This window comes from Ovis canadensis, chromosome 3 (genome assembly GCF_042477335.2).
Source record: "Ovis canadensis isolate MfBH-ARS-UI-01 breed Bighorn chromosome 3, ARS-UI_OviCan_v2, whole genome shotgun sequence".
NCBI classification, from domain to species: Eukaryota; Metazoa; Chordata; class Mammalia; order Artiodactyla; family Bovidae; genus Ovis; species Ovis canadensis.
Window position 1 is genome coordinate 51815095 of NC_091247.1, and position 26503 is coordinate 51841597.

At 39.5% G+C, this 26503-nt stretch overlaps 1 protein-coding gene across 1 annotated transcript in view; it reads left to right on the forward strand.

The window, feature by feature from the left end:
* CTNNA2 (catenin alpha 2) overlaps positions 1–26503 on the forward strand; it is a 1386686-nt gene that overhangs the window by 1096192 nt on the left and 263991 nt on the right. The window contains exon 9 of the mRNA XM_069583081.1: positions 9198–9350. Within this exon, the coding sequence (XP_069439182.1) occupies positions 9198–9350 (153 nt within the window). The remainder of the gene's footprint in view (positions 1–9197; positions 9351–26503) is intronic.

The following is a 26503-nucleotide window of genomic DNA, read 5'->3' on the forward strand; positions in this document are numbered from 1 at the left end:
TTTTGATGGTGTCTTCCTGAAAATATGGTTTAGTGACCATGTTTAATGACTCAGTGCTTATCTACTCAAAAACTTATTCTAGTTAAATGTGTATATTATCAGTTATCTGTTGTCACAGTAGTACAGTATAACATTTAAGCAGCATGCAATAATAGCATTTGCTTATCTCTAGCCTGGAGTGGTCACCTTGGTCAAGTCCTCTCACGTGTATGGGTTCACTTGCTCTTGACTGACCCAAGACGGTCTTGATGGAGATGACAGAGGTGGCCTAGTTCTATTCCATGTGTTTGTCTCCTTCCTCCTGGAACAAGCATTCTAGCCTAGGCATATCCTTCTCATGAAATTGGCAGAGAACCAGACCAAGCAAGTCCACTTGACCAAGAAAGTCCACCCCTGCATGCTCCATGATGGCCAATATGCATTAACCTTAAGTATGCCACATGGCCCCGCCCAGAGCCAGAGAAGGCAGACAATACAGAGTTACATGGCAATGGGCTTGCGAGGCAGTGGAGAATAGACTCATTCACATAACAATTCTATTGCAATTATCTACTCAGTGCTTCTTACTTCATCAGCTAGATATTTATTAGCATTTATCTTGAGTGCCTAAGTACTCTTAGAGAACAAATTTAGAGGGCAAGGACTGTTTATCTGGCTAAACTAAACCATCACATGTTTGCTGTTTGGAGCCATGCTTTGATGTTTCTAACCATGACTGTTGTGCTTTGAACTGATCCAGTAGGGCCTCAATTGGGAAGAGGGGTATATGGAGAAAAGAAGCATGAAGCCTGATGAACTCTTCTTTTTCTCTTTTTTGAAGAAATAATTGGTTTTCCTAAAGAAAGAAGCTAGCACCCTAATTAAAATGATTTTGCTTCATAGAAGATAGTCAATGCCATCAGGATAATGAATAGAATGACCAAAGGATTTTGTGTGTTTCTCATTAAAAAAGAAAAACAAAGTAAAAACAGTGATTATTCTCTAAGTGCTCTTGCACAAGCTTCATAAATACGTCTCTACTCCCCCCATATCTGTCCCCAACCCCAGCCCAAACTGGGGCTGTCATTACTGTTGGACTGTGCATTGGTGGCACCTTAGCTTATTAAAGTGGCTTAGGGTAGATTACTGCACTGACTGATTACCTTAATTGACCTTCAGACTGGCTAAAATTTGCCTGACTTAATGAGGCTCAACTTTTGTCAAGCCCTCAGGCTAGATGGCTCCTGGCCCAGACACTTTGTTGCTTTGATTTTTCATTTTTAATAACAGTTACATCCCAAAGCTTAAGGAAATATGGTAAAATATGTCAGTGATTGTGAAGAGCCCAGAGCAGCTGTATCCTAGGGAAGATTTAAGGTTCAAAGTTTTGAACCCATATAAAATCACGCTCTTACATCATTGTAGTGAAGAAATTAATACTATTATTCTTAACAAGATTTTTCTAAACATCTGTCTAAATGGCAAGACATCTTAAAACAACCAGCCATTTGTTAAATATCATCAGCCTAGCCTAGATTTGGGTGTTAATATTTATTTCTGAAAATCAAGATGGCACTGGATGGCTCTGATGCACAGAAACCATTCCACCTAAAGGTTGATGTGCAAAAACTCTTAAGTTAAACATAAGGTTCAACAAAGAAAGAAAGCTTTCCTTCTGCAGGAGAAATAGGATTTATTGACAGTAGTGACCTGGAACACTGACCTGAGAAGGATTATGAAATAGTATTTGAGCCCAGGATAAAAGAATGCCATGATTGATTAGTTGTGTCTGGGGTAGGCATAGAAAGGAAATGAGGGAGCGTGTTTGCCTTTCCTGTCCCACCCATTTCATAGTTTCTGATCTTGTTTCTTATAAACAACCCTTCACCTTTAATTTTTTCTATAAATGTTTTCATTGTTTCAACCTTCCACCCATGCTTGAGTATCCAAATCATTGTTTTATTAGACCTATTCTTTATTGGCCATATTTTGGTTTTGATTAAGCATCTGAGTTCCTTTCTATCTTGGGGGAATTCCTCATTATATGAATTTTGATATAAGAAGCTAAAATGGCCAGAACACTTGATTTTACAAAACTTTCCTTGAAAAATCTTCCTCCTTCATCCTTGCAAGTAAATGTTGACACATGACCCAAAGTTTGGGTCTATATTTTGCCTGGATAAAAATCAGGTGCGTTTGCCTAAGACTTTGAATCAGAAGCTAATGACACAAAGACACAGTGTTAACATTCTGAGTTCTTTTCCTTCTTTCAACTAATAGGAGAGCTTTTCTGCTTAAATCTTGCAGAATTAGTCTCTAATGCTTACAACTAAGAATTTAACTGATATAACAGGTCTTCTAAGGCAGAGCTCCTCAAACTGTATTGTGCATAGGAATCACTTAGACTTTTCATTAAAGTGCACATTCTGATTGAAATGGAGGTCTGGAATGTGGCCAGGGCTTGCTTTTCTAGCAAATTCCCAGGAAATGGTGGTAATAGATGATACTGGCCTGTGGTCCATCTTTTAAGTAAGAAGGCTCAAGGGAAGAAAAAGGAACCTGAAAGAAAATAGAATTGACAGGGGGAAAAAAAAGATCCATTTCAATGTGTTTTAAGTTATAGCAGACCAACTATTATACCTAATAAACTTCAAAATGGGCAACAGGTCCAGTAATATAGAATTATATTCTTAATCATGTAACAATACTGGACGAGTATTGTTACCCTGGGTGAGGTTACCCTGGGCAGCATCCCTCCATGCACCAAGGTGTAGGTTGACTGGGGGGAGGGGGGATTGTCCACCATCTTAAACTCATGGCTTCTCACATCATCCTGGTGTCATGTCTGTATTTTATCCAGATAAAAATGGAAAAGCATATGAGAAATATTTCACTTTTTGAAATTTTAAAATATAAAGCATGGGTGTAGGAATCCACACATAATAAGTATTATTATTATGCAAACACTCTTATAACCACTACCTAGGTCAAGAAATGGAACTTTGCCAGCCTCCTTAGAAGCCCTCTTATGTAATCCAAAAGTAATCATTATTCTGACTTTAGAGTGCTCACTTCCTTGTGTGTTTTTGTGGTTTTATCATCCTGATGTGCATCTTCAGATGACACCATTTGGTTTTGCCCAATTTTGGGGAATTATCTCTTAGTCTGTTAATCTGTTGCATCCACTTCATTCCCTTTCTTTTGCTATACTCCATCTGTTGGAGAACCCGGATGGTTAGTATTGTAAGTTTTTCCATTTTGCTGAATACACATGTGTGGTGCCATATGTCCCGTATGTTGTTCTGTCTTCTATACTTTATGCAAATCACCAAGGGGATCCAGAGCCTCCACCATATTCAGGTTTGATCCCTTTGACATCACTATGGTTGGGATTGTGCTATTTCGTCAGAAGGCACATAGTACATGATTCTTTCTCTCTTTTTAAAATTGAAGTATATTTGATAAACAATATTATATAATTTACAGATGTACAATATAGTGATTCACAATTCTTAAACAGCTGTCTTTTTTGGTGATTTTTCAAACAGTGTTGTTCATTATCTAGAATGAAGACATTTTAATTCATTATTGGTTGCAAAATGGTGATATTCTATCATTTTGTTTTCAATTTATTAAGTGGACTAAATTTAGAGTCAGATATTTCTCTTATTACAAAGAATTTCAGTTCACATAGGAAAAGCAAGATATATTCTTGATTTTCCCGAGATAAGTCAAATTGGTTCCTTGTTGTTGTTTTAAGGTGACCAATTCATCATTATTATTTTTTAGTCCTTATACATTAATTTAAAGTTATTTTATGGGTTTCAGACCACTGGAATTTTTATTGTTTGAGAAGTTTAAATTGTCTAACCTTTGGCCAAATGAGAGCCTCCTGAGTTACTTTTACATGACCCTAGTGGTCTCTGATGGGCTTCCTAAGTGGCACAGTTGGTAAAGAATCTGCCTGCCAATGCAGGAGAAACAAGAGATGCAGATTCCATCCCTGAGTAGATCCCCTGGAGTAAGAATGACAACCCATTCCAATGTTCTTGCCTAGGAAATTCCATGGACAGAGGAGCCTGGTGGGCTACAGTCCATGGGGTCACAAAGAGTTAAACACTACTGAGCACACATAGACACAGTGACCTTTAATAACTCTTTGCTATTGGACTGTAAAGAAAGCTGAGTGCTGAAGAATTGATGCTTTTGCACTGAGGTGTTGGAGAGGATTCTTGACAGTTCCTTGGACTGCAGGAGATCTAAGCAGTCAATCCTAAAGGAAATCAGTCCTGAATATTCATTGGAAGGACTGATGCTGAAGCTGAAGCTCCAATACTTTGGCCATCTGATGTGAAGAACTGACTCATTGGGAAAGACCCTGATGCTGCAAAAGATTGATGGCAGGAGGAGAAGGGGACAACAGAGGATGAGATGGTTGGATGGCATTGCCGACTCAATGGACATGAGTTTGAGCAAGCTCTGGGTGTTGGTGATGGACAGGGAAGCCTGTCATGCTGCAGTCCATGGGGTTGCAAAGAGTCGAACACGACTGAGCAACTGAACTGACTGACTGATCTAGTATAATAAAATATGGGCTTCCTGCTGCTGCTGCTGCTGCTGCTGCTGCTGCTGCTGCTTCATCACTTCAGTTGTGTCCGACTCTGTGCGACCCCATCGACAGCAGCCCACCAGGCTCCTCTGTCCCTGGGATTCTCCAGGCAAGAATACTGGAGTGGGTTGCCATTTCCTTCTCCAATGCATGAAAGTGAAAAGTGAAAGTGAAGTCGCTTAGTCGTGTCTGACCCTCAGCGACCCCATGGACTGCAGCCTTCCAGGCTCCTCCGTCCATGGAATTTTCCAGGCAAGAGTACTGGAGTGGGGTACTATTGCCTTCTCCGATGGGCTTCTTAGGTGGCTCTAAAGAACTCACCTGCCAATGCAGTTTAGATGTAAGAGATAGGAGTTCAATCCTAGGCCAGGAAGATCCCCTGGCAGGAGGGCAGTGGACAGGAGGGCACAGCAACCCACTCCAGTATTCTTGCATGAAGAATCCCATGGACAGAAGGGACCTGACCTGCTGCAGTCCATAGAATCTCACAAAGTTAGATGCAACTGAAGTGACTTAGCATGTATGCATAATAAGATATTTCAGGCTTATTTATATATTTCTAGCCTCAAAGAACTTGGAATCAACCATTTCCCCAAGAATCTTTAGTTTGTTTTAAGGTAAAATTGTATTTCAAAGTGTTCATTATTACTGGACTGGCCACTGTTGGACAGAACTGGAAACTGTACGTGTGTGTGTTCACTTTAAAATCTCATGTGTTCATACTGGTATTTTTACTTCAGAATCTCTTTTATATTACATTGTCTTTCTTCCACACTAACACTTCTGGTTAGCAAGGACACAGGAGATGTGAAATAAAATTTCATAACTGTTTGCTTTGTGTGCCTGCTCACTTAGTCATGTCTGACTCCTTGCAACCCTATGGCCTATAGCCCACCAGGCTTCTCTGTCCGTGGAATTATCCCACCAGGAGTATTGGAGTGGGTTGCCCTTTCCTCCTCCAGGGGATCTTTCTGTTACAGGGATCGAACCCTCATCTCCTGTGGCTCCAGCACTAGCAGGCAGATTCTTTACCACTGAGCCTACCTTTAAACACAGTAGTGTTAGAATAACAATATTCATGCTACCGTTATAATTAAAATTACATAAAATAGTTAAGATTGTTTTACAAAAGATCCTATTCCCTTTTTCTTTTCATGTTTACATCTGCATTGTCAGAGCTTAAATCCATTTTATATTATACTCTCTCCCATTTGACTATCCTATGTTCTTAGTTTTATAAATAAGAATATATTGAATGTTCACTGCCAGTACTTATGTTATGCTTTTCGAGTTATTAGTTGATGGTTTTCTTGTTCTTTTGCCAGGTAAAGTTCATCCTTTAACAGTTTCTCTGTCTCATAAAAATGATATTTCTGAGTTCTTGCATGTTGATCAGATTTTGTCTGTGGTTTATATCCTTGAAAGTCGGTTCTACTGGCTATAAAATTTTTAGCTCACATTTTCTTTCCTTGAGGGTCTTAAATATAATATTTTATTTTCTTCTGGCATAAAACTTTGCTGTTGAAAAGTCTAGCGATCACCTATAAATAATTTTCTTTCCTTTATTTGCCTAAATACATAGTGATTTACCCCTTTTTTCTTTAGAATCCAGTTTTCTTGGTTGATAGTATAGGTTTCCTTTCTCAAGTGCATGAAATGCTTTTTCAGAAAATTGTTTATGTATTATGTGTATAATATATATTTCTGTATCAAATATATGTTTCTATATAATATAGATAGAATATAACTTCTATATGATATATTTTAATAATTAAATTAAATTTAATAATTTAATTAAATAAATAATTATATAAGTAATTTATATAATAGCACTTTAAAAATTATATGTATCTTTAGGAAAATATTCATGAATTACTATGCTTAGTATTCTTTCCATTTTCTTGCTTTGATTTTCCTCTTTAGGGACCTCTGGTAGCCATATATTGAAATTTCTTTGCTTATCTTCAGTATTTGTTACCTTTTCTCAAATTTTAAAAATCTCTTTTAAAACATTTTATTTTGCATTTAAACATTTTTTCCTTCTTTTCTCTATTTCTTTTGAGGCATTTGCTACTGTATTTATTCATTCTTATTTAGTCTTTTTCAAATGATTTTTCTTTTACTTTTAATTCTTTTCAAAGTTTCATGACTTCATCCTTGAATTTCTTCTTTTTCTAATTTATGTTCTTTCATATCTTGTATCATTTTTAGTGGATTTTAATGTGTTTGAAATAGTAGATTACAGTTTTAATTTGTTTTATAGGCATATCTTTCTAGGATGCTTTCAGTTTGTAAAGAGATGATATGTTTTTCTTATAATAGTTTTATGTGAATTTTGACCTTGATAATTTCAAGTTGCTCATACTTAATAAGAACTCAATCTTCCTGAAGGCTTAGAAAAAGTCTAGAAGAGCAGATAATTCTTCTAGCTTCACAGAGCTCTCACTTCTCTTATTTAATATTTAAAAATATATTAGGTTAGACACAAAATGACAAATATTGTATGATTTCACTTGTATAAATGATCTAGCATAGATAAACTCATAGAGACAAAAAGTAGATTTATTATGGCTGGGAGAAGGGGAGCATGGAGAATTCTTGTGTAATGTTTACAGAGTCTCTGGGGTGATGGAAATATTTTGGAACTGTGTCTTGGTGATGGCTTTACAACATTGTGAATGTAATTAATGCCACTGAATTATATACTTAAAGTGAAAAACTTTTATGTTATATATATTTTGCAAAAATAAAATTTTCCTGAGATATAAAAAGCAAACAGTGTCTTGGTTGGTGAGATAGCTTAGTTCTGACCATTGCCCCCACTTTATCTAGATCTTCCTTTTATCTCTGTTGTCCCCAGCCAGTTCAACTTTGATTACACTCAATAGCTTCTCCTTCATGAGGATTTCTGTCCTGGAGGAGAGCCAAGCCAGGTCAGCTTCAAGTGTCCTCTGCGCTGTCCCCTTCAGACTTTATTAGAGGGCTCTGCTCCTTGCCACCTTATGAGGGCAGGCAGGTTATTTAACTTTTCCAAGTCTCATTTTCTTCATCTGAAAAACTGGTGGCATAAGAATAGTCCCTATCTCATAGTATTGTCATGGGGATTAAGTGATATAACATAAAAAAATGTTGGTTGATCTGAGTTGTCTGGCACATCACAGATGCCCAGAATATATGAGCTCACCAATAAAAGTATTATTCCCAAGCAGAAATTTAACACACCTTGCTAATGAGTAACTAATTAATGTTAATTTTTCACAAATCTTGTTATGTTTCATATGGTGAAATGTCCAACTCAATCCAGAGTTAAACTAAACTACACAGAGTGATACCCTATGGTAATTAATGCAAAAAGGAACTGAGATTTGTACATTTCCCTTCTTCTGACCAATGATAAATGTGTATGTATCATACTATCAAAAGATTTGCCTGAATACCCCTGAATAGGAATATTTGTTTGGAAAATATACACATTGTTTATCATCTTCTCTTCTGTTTATTTGTATTTGGGGTGTTTTCTCCTTACATACATTCTGACAATTATGAACAAAGCAGAACTAAGGTAATTGTTCAGTCCATTCGGTTTCATTTTAATGTGACTGTCCTACTTCCCATTTAAACAATGTGGGAATGATGTGTAATTATGCATTGTTAGAAATTTGGGCATGTTTATTCTAAATTACCTTGAAGAATAATTGCCAGTACTTCTTTCTGGAGCACACCAACTACGTCATCATAGCACCTGGCAGATACATTTTTTAAATTGTTAGGTGCTTCATGTTTCTCCCTCCATCAAATACAAACAATGGATGTAGAAAGGGCTGGAGACAGCAGAGAGATAAGATTTTCAGGTTGCTTCAAGGCCTAGTTCATCAACTAAAGTTCTCCTCATCTGTTGATTGATGCCTACATTTCTTCTTTTTCTAAAAAGCCTGAGTTCTTGAGCTGAATCAGGACTCAAACCCTGAAGGGAGACACTTGGCCAATGAAGGATGTGAGCAGAACTTTGATAAGAACAGCCTATAATGTTTTGAGCTACAAGTCATATGTGTAACTTCCAAATTGACATATAATACAGATAATTCAGAATCATTCTTAGTCATATCTCTTTGCCTTCCTTTGATATGATAAGCACCAAGAAGATTCGGAGAAGGCAATGGCAACCCACTCCAGTACTCTTGCCTGGAAAATCCCATGGGCAAAGAAGCCTGGTAGGCTGCAGTCCATTTGGTCACTAAGAGCCAGGCATGACTGAGCAACTTCACTTTCACTTTTCACTTTCATGGATTGGAGAAGGAAATGGCAACCCATTCCAATATTCTTGCTTGGAGAATTCTAGGGATGGTGGAGCCTAGTGGGCTGCTGTCTATGGGGTCGCACAGAGTCGGACGTGACTGAAGTGACTTAGCAGCAGCAGCAGCAGCAGCAGGAAGATTAAGAAGAGAGTTGTAACCTTATGTCTGTGAACCATGAGAACTGGGGCGTTAGAAAAACTATTCCTAGGAGGTGATTTAATTCATATGACTTAAAGAGTAATGCAATCACATAGATAGTTCCTCTGTCCCTTAATTCTTTGTTTTCGTTTTTTTTTTTTTGTTTTTCACTGTAGCTTCGGAAAGCAGTGATGGATCACATATCAGATTCTTTCTTGGAAACCAACGTTCCTTTGCTAGTTCTCATTGAGGCTGCAAAAAGTGGGAATGAGAAGGAAGTGAAGGAATATGCCCAGGTTTTCCGTGAGCACGCCAACAAGCTGGTGGAGGTAAGTCAAGAGAGGCTCGAGACTAGAATTTGTATCAGTAGGTTTACTCTCTATAAATATCTCTTGGAATTTCAACAAACCAGGCTCTTGTGATTTTCCTGGATCTTTCTTTTATCTTCTGGTGACTCCATCCTTTGTAAAGGACACAAGTTTTCAGTAATCTCTCCTCTCTCTATTATATAATTCTAAACAGATTCTGAAATGTATCTGCTAATTTTCCTCAACAGTAAGCAGAGGCCGAAACAGGAGCAATAGAAGGGAGAGTCCCAGTGCTGAAGACCAGCTTTGATTTGAAGAAGTAGAATTAAAACTTCCAAATGGAGATTTAGACACAGTTCCCTTTTCTTTCCCATCTCTACTCACCCACCTAAACCCGAATTAGCTGGCCACATTATGAACATTGTAAAAATTAGTCTCCCCTCCCTAAAAGATGTCTGGACTCTTGGTAAAGACTCTTGGGGCAGTAGTAGGAGTATAAGTTCAGGTCCTAGGTATATCCTCTGTGTTAGAGACATCTGTAGGAGTTGCTTTATAAATGCAATATTGTCCTGTTTGACTGAAACCCTTGAACTTCCTACTGTAGCCCCAGTGTCTTGAGGTGACATCAGACTAAAGAAGCTGAAAATAGAGTCATGCTTATAATATTATGGCAATCTTTCTGGCTCTGTCCCCCCAAATGGGGCAAAAACCCCATCACCCCTCACATTCCACCTACAGATTCCAAGATTTAGCTACAGTTCCAAGTTAGCCATTGCAGAATCCAAAGTCTTTCCAAGGTTGGCCTTGGAAGTTCTGCCACTTTCAACTTTAAAGAAAGAACAGCTGAAGAAGGAGCGGGATTGGAGTGACTAGGGGAGCAAGAAGAGGAAAGGAAGAATGTGAAATGAGTACTATGAAAGTTAAAAATATTAATAGGCAATAAATAATATTAGCATACAGATATATCATCTCAATATATATAATTCTAGTATTTACATGGTAGTTGCAGAATTTATAGAGAACATTAATTAATGATGTGTTGTAGCTATTATCAATAAAGACAGGGACATGAGTTTAAAGTCCTATGATAAACATCTCCAACTTTCAATTCTGCCAGTGTCTTTCTGTAATTCTGTGTACAGCCTCATTTGCAGATCATGTTTGAAGTTCAAATTTGATGCCCTGTGTAAATATGAGGCCAGGGCTAAGTAGCTTCCTACTCTTTTTTCCTATCTTATTGACCCTGGACACAGCCATCATTTCCCCTCATCCCATCTGTATGTTTCACTGTAGGGGAATCCAGTCACTCGAGGTGATTCTTGATTCACAACTTATGCCAGCAGCAGAAGATCCAGGTCATTCAGACCCCACGTTTCAGACTGTTGCTAACGTGCTCCCCTTAGTTATTCCTCTCCTTCTACCTGTGTGGTCCCTGCAGCCAGCAGCATTTTGGAATGTCCTGATGCCCAGGAGGTGCCAGGACAAGGGTGTACACTGGCCTCTGTTTGATTAGACATGAGCTGGTCTTGGAAACATTTCTGCATCTTATGTGCTTCAAACAAGTGCATCACTGCTGATGCACACATGTAAGGAAACTTGAGCACTGGGCTAAGAGTCACACTTCTTTCAATTTGAAAGTGTCTATATGGACTTTGTGACCCAGGGTGTGATGGGGCAACACAGGAAGTATCTTCCATATGTGCATATGTATGTATATATACATTTACATGTGTGTATACATTTTTTTTTTTTTTTGGAGAAGGCAATGGCACCCCACTCCAGTACTCTTGCCTGGGAAATCTCATGGATGGAGGAGCCTGGTGGGCTGCAGTCCATGGGGTCTCTAAGAGTCGGACATGACTGAACAACTTCACTTTTCACTTTCATGCACTGGGGAAGGAAATGGCAACCCATTCCAGTGTTCTTGCCTTGAGAATCCCAGGGATGGGGGAGCCTGGTGGGCTGCCATCTATGGGGTCGCTCAGAGTTGGACACGACTGAGCGACTTAGCAGCAGTAGTAGCATATGGACCTGGGTACTTTTCTGGGCTTTAGTTTCTGTGTCTGTAATATAAAAAATTTGGTTGTTATATTGATTTTCGTATCTATAACCTTGTTAAATTAGCTTCCTAATGCCAAGTTTTGACTGTATCCTGTAGGATTTCCTATGTATATAATCATGTTATCTGCAAATTATGACAGTTTTATTTCTTCTTTTCCAATCTCGTGTTTTCTTTTTTCTTTGTATTATTGCACTAGCCAAACCTACAACTAAGAAGTATAGTAATAGATATTTTTGTTACCTTTAGATCTCAGTGAGGAAATTTTAATATTTTACCATTTATTATATCATTAGCTTTAGATTTCTTGTGGATATTTTTATTAGATTAACTTATTTGTTTTCTGTTACTCCTTTTTAAAGATTTTTAAAATTTATGAATATTTATAGAATTATATCATATTTCTAAGGCTATTGCATAATTTTTGTCTTCTTTATTCTCCTTCAGAGGTATCAAAAATATGCTTTCCCTCAGAAAATAAGTTAGAAATTATTTTTTCTTTCTGTTTTCTGGAAGTGAATGTGTAAGAATGGCATTATATATTTTTTAAATATTTGGAGAAATTCACTGATATAGCAGTCTGAGCCTGGGTATTTATTTGAGGAAGAGTTAAAAAATTGCAGATTAAATTTTTAAAGCATAAGACTGTTTAAATTTTCAGCTTCTTTTGGGTCAGCTTTGGTAAGTTGTATTCTAGGAATTTGTTATTTTCATTTAATTTTCTAAATTTTTTACATAAAATTGCCCATGTCTTCTACCATTTTTAAAAAATGTATTAGAATCTGCACTACTCTTTCTTTCTTTTTTTTTCCCATTCATCCCTCATGTGCCTAATTGTGTCTTCTTTCTTTTTTAATGATTAGTTTTGTAAGAGGCTGACAAATTTAATAATGTTTTCTAAAACATAGCTTTCAGTTTTGTAGAATTTTTAAGTATTATTTAAGACTTATCTTTGTATTTCTCTTATACAATAATGCTCTTATCTTTGTATTTCTTTTTTTCTGTTCTCCTCTGTTATAACTTACTGTTTTTTTTCTAACTTTTTGAAATGAATAATCCTATCATTGATTTTTATCCTTTTTTATTTTAGTAATATACATGTTTGAGACTATAAATTTCTTCCTAAACTATACATGTGTCTGGTTATTTTCTGCTGACCTAATTTTTAGCTCACTCATCCTGTCTCCATCTGTGTCCAATATGCTTGAAACTGATCTATTGAGTTCCATTTTTATTTAAGAATTTCTAGTTAATTCTTTTTTTTTTTTCTTTTTAATGATTCCGGTTTCTGATATAATTCATTATTAGGTCATCTCTTTTAAAATATATTAATCAGAGTTATTTTAAAAATCCAAGTCATGAAACTCCAGTATTTGAATCAATTTTGTTTATATTTTGTGGTTGCCCTATAGAGTGGTCCAAGCCAGGCCACAGTGGCTTCAACAGAGACAAGTGCTTTTGGTTTTTATCAGGCTTTGGGGTCTGGAGTCAAGATCTCTGTGTAGGGGCTGGAGTTTAAATGTTTCTTCAGACTTTCCTTTGGCATAGGAAAAAAGATGGGCTTTCCTGTCAGTTTGCCCAGTTTGTAGCAAGAGGGAAAGGGGGAAGAGTGAGGCTTAAACACTGTTGGCAGCCAAACATTCAAAATGGAGTTAAGACTTTTAATTATAATTAATCTCTGGTATTTGCCTGATGACTGGAATATGCCATGTTTCATTTAATTAAATTTGTACTTGTTTAAGTAAATGGTCATGTAGCCCGATGAGGCTTTCATAATGGAGACTTTAGTTATATGTATGGTGACTGTTTGCTATTTGATTTTATCTTGATGATTCTTTATTTCTTTCTGGTATGCTGGTTAATTTTTGATTGAATGGTAGACATTCTTATGAATAAATATAAAGAGTCTGTGTCTTAGTCTATCCAGGCTGCTATAACAAAAAGTACTATACATTTAGTGGCCTATAAACAACAGAAATTTATTTCACACAGTTCTTGAGGCTGGGAAGTCCAAGACCAAATTTCCTGAATAGGTGTGTTCTGTGAAGGCCCTCTTCCTTGTTCATAGCTTCTCATTGTGTTCTCACATGGTAGAAGGGGAGAGGGATGACTGTGGGGTTCCTTTTTATATGAACAATAATCCCATTTATAAAGACTCCACTTTCATAAACTATGAAACTCTCAAGACCTCACCTCCTAACCATCACATGCGGCATTAGGATTTGAAAGTATGAATCTTGGGAGGACACAAACACTCAGACCATAGCAATCTGGATGATTTTTCCCTCCAAAAAGAATTCATCCTGTCCTGTGACAGGCAGCAGAGAGGCAAACCACCTCAGTCCAATAGAAGACTTGAGACTTCTCTGATTTGAGTCTAGTTTATGACTTTCTAAGGTATAGTCTACCTTTCTTTTATCCTAGTCCTATGGAATGGTCATCCCAGATGCCAAGAGAGACTCAAATGTAGTACTTAGTAGCCCACCTCACCTATGGGCATTTGCTCCAGTTTTGTTCTCTCAGCATCATGATGCGTGTAGACTTTGATTTGTTTTTGTATGCCTTCAAGGGACTATTTGGCTCTTGTTATTTGTAACTTAATAGACAAAACTGGTGGGAGAACGCATTTTCAAAAAGAAAAAAAAGTGCTTATTTTTGAATGTCCCTTTGTTATGGGACCTTAGTTCCAAGCCTTTGCTTCCTCGGCCATCCCGTCCAGTTTTTGCCTCCCCAACCCTATGAGGTTGCTGAAAACTCTTAAAGAATCATTTTCCTCTCAGCAGCAACCTTCTATTTGTATCTCAGTTTCTCTTTCCACAGTAAGAATTAGCAAATCCCTGGGAGGAAAAGTGAAATGCAGAAAGCTGGACCCCCTTCAATGAGCATCTCTTTCGAGCTAGTCTAAGTTTTGACTTCTTTGGCTGATGTCTCATGCTTTGAAGCAAATTCTTTTATTTCTGCATTTCTAGTTGTTCTCAGCAGGAAAGTGAGATGAGTCTCTTACTAGATTCTTTTTCATGGCTGGAAGTGGAAATTCCTGAGAGAACTGGTTGGGATACATTTGTGAGATGATTTGTGTTAATACTTTTAGTCAGAGATTTTTTTTTATTCAATGGAATGTGCTGTGCTTAGTCCCTCAGTCATGTCCAACTCTTTGTGACCCCAGGGACTGTAGTCCACCTGGCTCCTCTGTCCATGGGAATTCTCCAGGCAAGAATACTGGAGTAGGTTCCAACAACCTCCTCTATTCAATACTGAAATGGGTAGCCATTTCCTCCTCCAAGGGATCTTCCTGAATCAGGAATTGAACTTGCATCTCCTACATCTCCTGCACTGGCAGGTATATTCTTTACCAATGGTGTCATCTGGGAAGCCCCATTAATGTAAATCACATAAAAATTATATATCAGATAATTTTGAAAGAAGAATGAATGAATAATCAGTCTTTGGCTATCAGTTCAGTTCAGTTCAGTCACTCAGTCATGTCTGACTCTTTGCAACCCCGTGGACAGCAGCACACCAGCTTCCCTGTCCATCACCAACTCCCGGAGCTTGCTAAAACTCATGTCCTTTGAGTCAGTGATGCCATCCAACCATCTCATCCTCTGTCGTCCCCTTCTCCTGCCTTCAATCTTGCCCAGCATCAGAGTCTTTTCAAATGAGTCAGCTCTTTACATCAGGTGGCCAAAGTATTGGAGTTTCAGCTTCTGCATCAGTCCTTCCAGTGAACACTCAGGACTGATTTCCTGTAGGATGGACTGGTTGGATCTCCTTGCAGTCCAATGGACTGTCAAGAGTGTTCTCCAACACCACAATTCTAAAGCATTAATTCTTTGGTGCTCAGCTTTGTTTATGGTCCAAATCTCACAGCCATACGTGACTACTGGAAAAACCACAGCTTTGACTCAATGGACTGTTGTTGGCAAAGTAATGTCTCTGTTTTTCAACATGCTATCTAGGTTTGTCATAGTTTATCTTTTAAGGAGCAAGTGTCTTTTAATTTCATGGCTGCAATTACTATCTGCAGTGATTTTGGAGCTCAAGAAAATAAAGTTTGTCACTGTTTTCATTGTTTCCCCATCTATGTCCCATTAAGTGATGGGACCAGATGCCATGACCATAGTTTTTTGAATGTTGAGTTTTAAGCCAACTTTTTCACTCTCCTCTTTCACTTTCATCAAGAGGCTCTTTAGTTCCTCTTTACTTTCTGCCATAAGGGTGGTGTTATTTGCATGTCTGAGGTTATTGATATTTCTCCCAGCAATCTTGATTCCAGCTTATGTTTCATTCAGCCTGGCATTTCTCATGATGCAAACCAGACACCTGACCTGCCTTTTGAGAAACCTATATTCAGGTCAGGAAGCAACAGTTAGAACTGGACATGGACCAACAGACTGGTTCCAAAGAGGAAAAGGAGTACGTCAAGGCTGTATATTGTCACCCTGCTTATTTAACTTATATGCAGAGTACATCATGAGAAACACTGGGCTGGAGGAAGCACAAGCTGGAATCAAGATTGCTGGGAGAAATATCAAAAACCTCAGATATGCAGATGACACCACCCTTATGGCAGAAAGTGAAGAATTAAAGAACCTCTTGATGAAAGTGAAAGAAGAGAATGAAAAAGTTGGCTTAAAAGACAACATTTAGAAAACTAAGATCATGGCAACAGGTCCCATCACTTCATGGCCAATAGATGGGGAAACAGTGGAAACAGTGGCTGACTTTATTTTGGGGGGCTCCAAAATCACTGCAGATGGTGATTTGAGACATGAAATTAAAAGACGCTTACTCCTTGGAAGGAAAGTTATGAGCAATCTAGACAGCATATTAAAAAGCAGAGACATTACTTTGCCCACAAAGTTCCGTCTAGTCAAGGCTATGGTTTTTCCAGGGGTCATGTATGGATGTGAGAGTTGGACTATAAAGGAAGCTGAGCACCGAATAATTGATGCTTTTGAACTGTGGTGTTGGAGAAGACTCTTGAGAGTCCCTTGGACTGCAAGGAGATCCAACCAGTCCATTCTGAAGGAGATCAGCCCTGGGATTTCCTTGGAAGGAATGATTTCTTTGGGGTTGGAATGAAAACTGACCTTTTTCAGTCCTGTAGCCACTTCTGAGTTTTCCAAATTTGCTGACATATTGAGTGCAGCACTTTCACAGCACCATCTCTTAGGATTTCAAATAGCTCAGAATTCCATCACATCTACTAGCTTTGCTCATAATGATGCTTCCTAAGGCCCACTTGACTTTGCATTCCAGGATGTCTGTCTCTGGGTGAGTGATCTCACCATCGTGATTATCTGGGTGATGAAGATCTTTTTTGTACAGTTCTTCTGTGTATTCTTGCTGCTTCTTCTTCACATCTTCTGCTTCTGTTAGGTCCATACCATTTCTGTCCTGTATTGTGCCCATCTTTGCATGAAATGTTCCCTTGATATCTGTACTTTTCTTGAAGAGATCTCTAGTCTTTCCCATTCTACTGTTTCCCTATGTTTCTTTTCATTGTTCACTTAGGAAGGCTTTCTTATCTCTCCTTGCTATTCTTTGGAACTCTGCATTCAGATGCTTATATCTTTCCTTTTCTCCTTTGCTTTTTGCTTCTCTTCTTTTTTCAGCTATTTGTAAGGCCTCCTCAGACAACCATTTTGCCTTTTTGCATTTCTTCTTCTTGGTGATGGTTTTAATTACTGCCTCCTGTTCAATGTTATGAACCTTCTTCCATAGTTCTTCAGACACTCTGTCTATCAGACCTAATCTGTTGAATTCATTTACACTTCCACTGTGTAATCATAAGGGATTTGACATAGGTCATATCTGAATGCTTTAGGGTTTTCCCTACTTTCCTCAATTTAAGTCTGAATTTTGAAATAAAGAGTTCATGATCTGAGCCTCAGTCAACTCCTAGTCTTGTTTTTGCTGACTGTATAGAGCATCTCCATTTCTGGCTGCAAAGAATATAGTCAATGATTTCAGCATTGATGATCTGGTGAGGTTCATGTGTAGCATCATCTCTTGTGTTGTTAGAGGAGGGTGATTGCTATGACCAGTGTGTTCTCTTTGCCAAACTCTATTAGCCTTTGCCCTGCTTTATTTTGTACTCCCAAGACAAACTTACCTGTTACTCTGGGTATCTCTTGACTTCCCTACTTTTGCATTCCATTCCCTATGATGAAAAGGACACCTTGTTTTTGTTGTTAGTTTCTGTTGAAGGTCTTGTAAGTCTTCATAGTACTGTTTAACTTCAGCTTCTTTGGGATTAGTCATTGGGGCATAGATTTGGATTACTGTGATATTGAATCATTTGCCTTGGAAATGAACAGAGATCATTCTGTCGTTTTTGAGACTGCACCCAATGACTGCATTTCAGACTCTTTTGTTGTCAATGAGGGCTACTGCATTTATTCTAAGGGATTCTTGCCCACAGTAGTAGATATAATGGTCATCTGAATTAAATTCGCCCATTCTGGTCCATCTTTGCATGAAACGTTCCCTTGGTATCTCTAATTTTCTTGAAGAGATCTCTAGTCTTTCCCATTCTGTTCTTTTCCTCTATTTCTGTGCATTGATCACTGAAGAAGGCTATCTTATCTCTTCTTGCTATTCTTTGGAACTCTGCGTTCAGATGCTTATATCTTTCCTTTTCTCCTTTGTTTTCACCTCTCTTCTTTTCACAGCTATTTGTAAGGCCTCCCCAGACAGCCATTTTGCTTGTTTGCATTTCTTTTCCATGGGGATGGTCTTGATCCCTGTCTCCTGTACAATGTCATGAACCTCATTCCATAGTTCATCAGGCACTCTATCTATCAGATCTAGACCCTTAAATCTATTTCTCACTTCCACTGTATAATCATAAGGGATTTGATTGAGGTCATACCTGAATGGTCTAGCGGTTTTCCCTACTTTCTTCAATTTAAGTCTGAATTTGGCAATAAGGAGTTCATGATCTGAGCCACAGTCAGCTCCTGGTCTTGTTTTTGTTGACTGTATAGAGCTTCTCCATCTTTGGCTGCAAAGAATATAATCAATCTGATTTCGGTGTTGACCATCTGGTGATGTCCATGTGTAGAGTCTTCTCTTGTGTTGTTGGAAGAGGGTGTTTGCTATGACCAGTGCATTTTCTTGGCAAAACTCTATTAGTCTTTGCCCTGCTTCATTCTGCATCCCAAGGCCAAATTTGCCTGTTACTCCAGGTGTTTCTTGACTCCCTACTTTTGCATTCCAGTCCCCTGTAATGAAAAGGACATCTTTTTTGGGTGTTAGTTCTAAAAGATCTTGTAGGTCTTCATAAAACGGTTCAACTTCAGTTTCTTCAGCGTTACTGGTTGGGGCATAGACTTGGATAACAGAATGGGAAAGACTAGAGATCTCTTCAAGAAAATTAGAGATACCAAGGGAACATTTCATGCAAAGATGGGCTCGATAAAGGATGGAAATGGTCTGGACCTAACAGAAGCAGAAGATATTAAAAAGAGGTGGCAAGAATACACAGAAGAACTGTACAAAAAAGATCTTCATGACCCAGATAATCATGATGATGTGATCACTAATCTAGAGCCAGACATCTTGGAATGTGAAGTCAAGTGGGCCTTATAAAGCATCACTACGAACAAAGCTAGTGGAGGTGATGGAATTCCAGTTGAGCTATTTCAAATCCTGAAAGATGATGCTGTGAAAGTGCTGCACTCAATATGCCAGCAAGTTTGGAAAACTCAGCAGTGGCCACAGGACTGGAAAAGGTCAGTTTTCATTCCAATCCCAAAGAAAGGCAATGCCAAAGAATGCTCAGACTATCGCACAATTGCACTCATCTCACATGCTAGTAAAGTAATGCTCAAAATTCTCCAAGCCAGACTTCAGCAATACATGAACTGTGAACTCCTTGATGTTCAAGCTGGTTTTAGAAAAGGCAGGGTAACCAGAGATCAAATTGCCAACATCCACTGGATCATGGAAAAAGCGAGAGAGTTCCAGAAAAATATCTATTTCTGCTTTATTGACTATGCCAAAGCCTTTGACTGTGTGGATCACAATAAACTGTGGAAAATTCTGAAAGAGATGGGAATACCAGACCACCTTACCTGCCTCTTGAGAAATCTGTATGCAGGTCAGGAAGCAACAGTTAGGACTGGACACGGAACAACAGACTGGTTCCAAATAGGAAAAGGAGTCCGTCAAGGCTGTATATTGTCACCCTGCTTATTTAACTTATATGCAGAGGACATCATGAGAAACGCTGGACTGGAAAATACACAAGCTGGAATCAAGATTGCTGGGAGAAATATCAAGAACCTCAGATATGCAGATGACACCACCCTTATGGCAGAAAGTGAAGAAGAGCTAAAAAGCCTCTTGATGAAAGTGAAAGAGGAGAGTGAAAAAGTTGGCTTAAAGCTCAACATTCAGAAAACGAAGATCACGGCATATGGTCCCATCACTTCATGGGAAATAGATGGGGAGACAGTAGAAACAGTGGCAGACTTTATTTTGGTGGGCTCCAAAATCACTGCAGATGGTGACTGCAGCATGAAATTAAGAGATGCTTACTCCTTGGAAGAAAAGTTATGACCAACCTAGATAGTATATTCAAAAGCAGAGACATTACTTTGCCAACTAAGGTCCGTCTAGTCAAGGCTATGGTTTTTCCTGTGGTCATGTATGGATGTGAGAGTTGGACTGTGAAGAAGGCTGAGCGGTGAAGAATGGATGGTTTTGAACTGTGGTGTTGGAGAAGACTCTTGAGAGTCCCTTGGACTGCAAGGAGATCCAACCAGTCCATTCTGAAGGAGATCAGCCCTGCGATTTCTTTGGAAAGAATGATGCTAAAGCTGAAACTCCAGTACTTTGGCCACCTCATGCGAAGAGTTGACTCATTGGAAAAGACTCTGATGCTGGGAGAGATTAGGGGCAGGAAGAGAAGGGGACGACCAAGGATGAGATGGCTGGAAGGCATCACGGACTCGATGAACGTGAGTCTGTGAACTCCGGGAGATGCTGATGGACAGGGAGGCCTGGCGTGCTGCGATTCAGGGGGTCGCAAAAAGTTGGACATGACTGAGTGACTGAACTAAACTGAATGAACTGATTCTGGTCCATTTTAGTTCACTGATTCCTAAAATGTCAATGTTTACTCTTTTCATCTCCTGTTTGACCGCTTCCAATTTGTGTTGATTCATGGAATGAACATTCCAGGTTCCTATGCAGTATTGTTCTTTATAATATCAGACTTTACTTCCATCACCAGTCACGTCCACAACTGGGCTTTTTTTTTCACTTTGATTCAGCCTCTTTAGTCTTTCTGGAGCTGTTTCTCTACTGTTCTCCAGTAGCATATTGAGGACCTACTGACCTGGAGAGATCATCTTTCAGTGTCTTTTTGCCTTTTCATACTGTTCATAGGGTTCTCAAGGCAAGAATACTGATGTAAACCACATTCCCTTCTCCAGTAGACCACGTTTAGTCAGAAGTCTCCACCATGACCCGTCCATCTTGCTTGGCCCTACACAGCATGGCTCATAGATTCATTGAGTTAGACAAGGCTGTGATTCAAGTGATCAGATTGTTTAGTTTTCTGTAATTTTGGTTTCCATTCTGTCTGCCCTCTGATGGATAAGGATAAGAGGCTTGTGAAAGCTTCCTGATGGGAAGGACTGGCTGTGGGGGAATCTGGGTCTTGCTTTGATGAGCAAGGCCATGCTCAGTAAATCTTTAATCCAATTTTCTATTGATGGGTGGGGCTGTCTTCCCTCCCTGTAGTTTGGCCTAAAGGCCAAACCAGGACTGTTGTATTCAGTGCCCCTGACTCCATGGCAGCCCACTGTCGACCTGGGCCTGTGCTGGAGATTCCTGGATACTCTCAGGCAAGTCTGGTTCAGTCTCTGGTGGGGTCACTGGTCCTTTCTTCTAGGTGATGCACAGAAGGTTTTGTTTGTATCCTCCAAGAGCCTGTTTCCCCAGTCCTGCGGAAGTTCTGTAATATAATCTTACTGGCCTTCAAGGTCAAAGTCCTTGAGGGTTCTCACTCCCTTTGCTGGATTCCCAGGTTGGGAAATGTGGGCCCCAGAACTTTCACAACAGTGCAAGAACTTCTTTGGTATAATTGTTCTCCAGTTTGTGGGTTGTCTGCTTAGTGGTTCTATGGTGGGGCTCACATGATGCACCTCCCGAGTCTGCTGCAGCCAGAGCCCCTGTCCCCACAGCAAGCCACTGCTGACCTCTGCCTCTGCAGGAGACACTGAAACACTCAGAAGCAGGTCTGGCCCAGTCTCTTGTGGGATCCCTGGGTACCGGTGCACACAAGGTGACAAAGTGTTTTTGTTTTTTGTTTTGTTTTTTTTTTTTTTTTAGCTCTCTGAGCATCTCTGGTGGGTATGGAATTTGATTCTAATTACAATTTCACCCCTCCTACTTTTGAGGGAGACCTGGGTTCAATCCCTGGGCAGAGAAGATCCCTGGAGAAGGGAAAGTCTATCTACTCCAGTATTCTGGCCTAGAGAATCCCATGACTATATAGTCCATGGGGTTGCAAAGAGTCAGACACCACTGAACAACTTTCACTTTCACTTTCATCTTTGCTTATAGAGTTTCATTATTTTATATTCAGTTTTCACCTATTTTTATGTGTTTTTTTTCTTATATTTGTGTACCATTTTCTCCCAGTTTGATATTTGCTATTCAGAGATGAATGTGATGAGGTGAATGGATGGTATCACAACCTTTTATATAATGTCAGTTTTCAGACAATCTTCAACAAAGACAGTTTAAGTGAAAATAAAATATTAACAAAATATGAATAGACAAGAATAATTTGAATTTTCATAATTGCCTTAACAAGTGAAATTTTGAGGCCTTTTTTCCCCCATAGTGTTTGTCACATTTAGTAAAAACATAGGTGAATTTATACCCAAGTATTTGTTGATTTGAGAGAATTGAACGGATCAGCAATGATGCTTCATGATCTATAGCATCAGCCACTATAGGAAGTACCACCAGCAGTCATTTCCCCCCATCTCCAGAATCCAGCTAATTCCTTTCTTCTGAGGGTGAGCTCAGGGCTTCAGGACAGGGCTGACTCTGAAGGAGTGCTGATCTGATCCAAGCACACCGGCTCTATCTCGTTCCTAGGCTTTCTGGAGAAATGCAATGCGACTTATGGCAACTCAGTACCAAAGTAACATGGTCTAGGTGGGAGTGAAGTGGATGTAAAGTGGGGCAAAATATGCATTGCAGCAAAAAGTAAGTAAAACTGAACCTGGAAAATAACATGTAAAATCAATACAGCTGTTTCAAAGCCTCCAAACTGAAGCATTTCTTCCATGGCTTGCTTTCAGTGTATCTGCCTGCTCTTCTTTCTACCCCCCCCATCTTTACCATAAAAGCCCCAGTGCAAATTGCATACCCTGTAGTCTGGGGAAATGCAGGGTCCTCCCAACAGGCCTCTCTCCTTTGCCTGGCCCTTCTGCATGCAGCAGCCAGAGTGAAATTCTGAAAATGCAAATCAGATTGCACAACTGCCCTGCCTGAGGCATTCAGCGATTTCCTCTTGTTCTTAGGCTGAAGATCAAGGTTTTAAGGAAGCCTGCAAGATTTGCAGAATCTGGCCATCTCTACAGCCTCCAGGCTCATCTTTCTGTCCTCTCCCACTTCCTACAAGGCAGGCATCAGACACACAGGCTACTTTCTGTTTGTTCAAAGTGATATGCAGCCTCCACCTGGGCCTGTGTTTACTTATATTGACCCTTTCCTGACAGTCTCCCTGCTCTACCCCTTCCTGTCATTTCTAATTGTTCAGCTTTTAGCACAAACATTATGTCCCTGAGTGGGATCAGTTCCTCATGTTTTCACTCTCATGGAACCCTATTTCCTTTTTTAAAAAACAAAACAAAACCCAAATATTTGTGATCTCAAAAATTTTCTAAAAATCTTTTCCCCTAGTTTTACTGAGATATAATTTACACACATCACTGTGTACATTTTTTCCTTTATTTTTCTTCTTGTTTTATTCATATATATGTGATGTGTTGTGTTGTTTATTCTCTAAGTCGTGTCTGACTCTCTTGCAATCCCATGTACTGCTCCTCTGCCTATGGGATTTTCCAGGCAAGAATACTAGAGTGGATTGCCATGCCCTCCTCCAGGGGATCTTCCCTACCCAGCACCTCCTGCTTGGCAGGCAGATTCTTTACCGCCTGGGAAGTCCAATATTTGATACACAGCTCTATATAAGCTTACGGTATACTGAATGATGATTTGATATATATATACTTCCTGAAGTGATTACCAGAAAAAGTTGTGAATATCCATCATCTCATATAGATACATAATTAAAGAAACAGAAAACCACTTTTTTTTTCTTGTGATGAGAACCCTACTTTCTTTTGATTTGCACATATCCACCTCTTAGCCTATCTGCTGTTTCTCTTGCTAAATTAGCAATTTCTTTAGGAAAAGGACCATGTCTCATTGATTGCTAACTACTTAACAGGTAGCTGAGTGCCTAGCATAGAGGAGGTACTTAATAAACAGATGCTGCCTGAAGAATGAATGAAATAAGTGAGGCCTAGGATATAACCAGCATGGCTGCAGGACCCTAAACAGGTATTTCTTGGATCAATAAACAGTCACTGGGCTTATTTACGTCCCCAGTGTACTACCAAGGAGGAATTGTGAATCTGAGAGCTTATACTCCCTTTTCTATAGAGTAGAAAGGCTTTGCTTTTAGACTGTGAGAAGTTGAACTAACTCTTGAGTTAATGCCTGTTATTTCTTCCCTGCATTTGCCTTACAAGCACACAGTTGTCCTTATTCTTGGTTACAGAGGATGCAAGAGAGGAAGTTGGTTTTCTCTGACAAATTGAAGCTCGTCACTGAGGGCATAGCAGTGATGAGCTACACAAGGCAGTCTTGATTCTCTGCTTCATCATGTTGACTGTTACTTTTGGTAGAGGCTCCCCATGCAGGGTAGGAAGCTGTGTCCATTAGAAAATGCAAGTTTTGAAAGTAAGGCACAAAGCCTCATATTCAGAATGAGGAATGGGATCATCAGTGAAGCACAGACTGCCTTAATTTCAGCCTTGAGTAAGTTGCTTTTCTCCATCAATCCCTCTGCTTGCACAGAAGATTCATTTAGCCACAAGTGTTTACTAGGTGGTTACCATGTGCTGACAGTTGCTGGCAATAAACAGTGAACCAAGCTGATACATTTCCTGCTCTCATGGGGCAAATATTGTGTTGGAAAAGAGAGTGAGATAAATGTATAAAATGTAACGGTGGGACTCTGCTGTAGAACAAAGTGAAACAGGGTAGGGGGATGGAGAATGATGTTTAGCATGTCTCTGAAGATGACTATTAGGCGTGGATTTAAAGGAAGTGAAGAACATTCCAAATTGTGCAACAGAAAGGGCAAAGACCCTCAAGGCAGCAGCGTGCTTGGCATGTTTGATAAAGAACAGAGAGACCAGTGTGACTGTAGTTGAGCATGAGAGGAAAAATTCCAGAGATAAAATTGAGGGCTGGGTGCAAGGATTTTGTATTCTACTCAGATATTTGAATGTAAGGTACAGTGTGATCCAATTTCTATATTGAAAGAGTCATTCTATGGCTTTATGGAAAATAGACAGTAGAGTGATAAAAGGAGAAGATGAGAATAGATGGAGGGATGTTCCAGTGTTCCAGCAATGGATAAATACTATGGCCAGAATATGAACAGTGGAGGTGGGAGGAAGTGGTTGGCTTTGGGGCTGATATAATGGATGTCAGGATAAGAGATAAAGTCTGGGGTGGCTCCACCTTGACCTGCTCCAGTGGTGAAATCACTTGGAATTTTTTAAAAAGAACCTTCATTCTGAGGTTGTTTCTTGATTAGGTCTAGCTGTAGCTGCTTGTTAGGTGTAATCCTGTAAATGCTACACATATGTCTTGAGTTGAAATAAACATGAGAGAGCTTTGTCCTTTCCAGGGTCTTGATTCAAATCATGCACAGAAAAGAAAATCTAAAAAAACTGCATTAAAAACAACAGGGATGGAACTGGATCTCCAGTTTAAAAAGTAAAAACTGAACATTCTCATCTTCTCCTCAATGTTTCCTGCCCAATTCAGTTAACCTACTTGAACTTGAAATGAATTATTGGAATTTCTCAAATAATTGTCATAACAAACCTGTAAATCATAATATTTTACAAGAACTATTTTGTTCAGGTCAAGCACATATTAAACTTACAAGTTTTCTTTCTGTTCTTTAAGTATAGATTGAATGCCACTCTTCCCCAGGTCAAGGCTATGGTTTTTCCTGTGGTCATGTATGGATGTGAAAGTTGGACTGTGAAGAACGCTGAGCGCTGAAGAATTGATGCTTTTGAACTGTGGTGTTGGAGAAGACGCTTGAGAGTCCCTTGGACTGCAAGGAGATCCAACCAGTCCATTCTGAAGGAGATCAGCCCTGAGATTTCTTTGGAAGAAATGATGCTGAAGCTGAAGCTCCAGTTCTTTGGCCACCTCATGCGAAGAGTTGACTCATTGAAAAGACCCTGATGCTGGGAGGGATTGTTGGCAGGAGGAGAAGGGGATGATTGAGGATGAGATGGCTGGATGGCATCACAGACTCAATGGATGTGAGTCTGAGTGAACTCCGGGAGACGGTGATGGACAGGCAGGCCTGGCGTGCTGCAATTCATGGGCTCGCAAAGAGTCGGACACGACTGAGCGACTGAACTGAACTGAACTGAGCTTCCCCAAGTTCTCGAGTTCCTTAGTGTTAGTCGCTCAGCTGTGTCCAGCTTTTTGTGACCCTATGAACTTTAGCCCACCAGGCTCCTCTGTCCATGAAATTCTCCAGGCAAGAATACCGAAGTAGGTTGCCATTTCCTTCTCCAAGGGATCTTCCCAATCCAGGGATCAAACCTAAGTCATCATCTAGGTCTCTGGCATTGCAGGCAGATTTTTTACCATCTGAGGCACCAGGGAATTTCCAGTTCAGTTCAGTTCAGTCTCTCAGTTGTGTCTGACTCTTTGCGACCCCATGAATCGCAGCACGCCAGGCCTCCCTGTCCATCACCGTCTCCCGGAGTTCACCCAGACTCACGTCCATCGAGTCCGTGATGCCATCCAGCCATCTCAT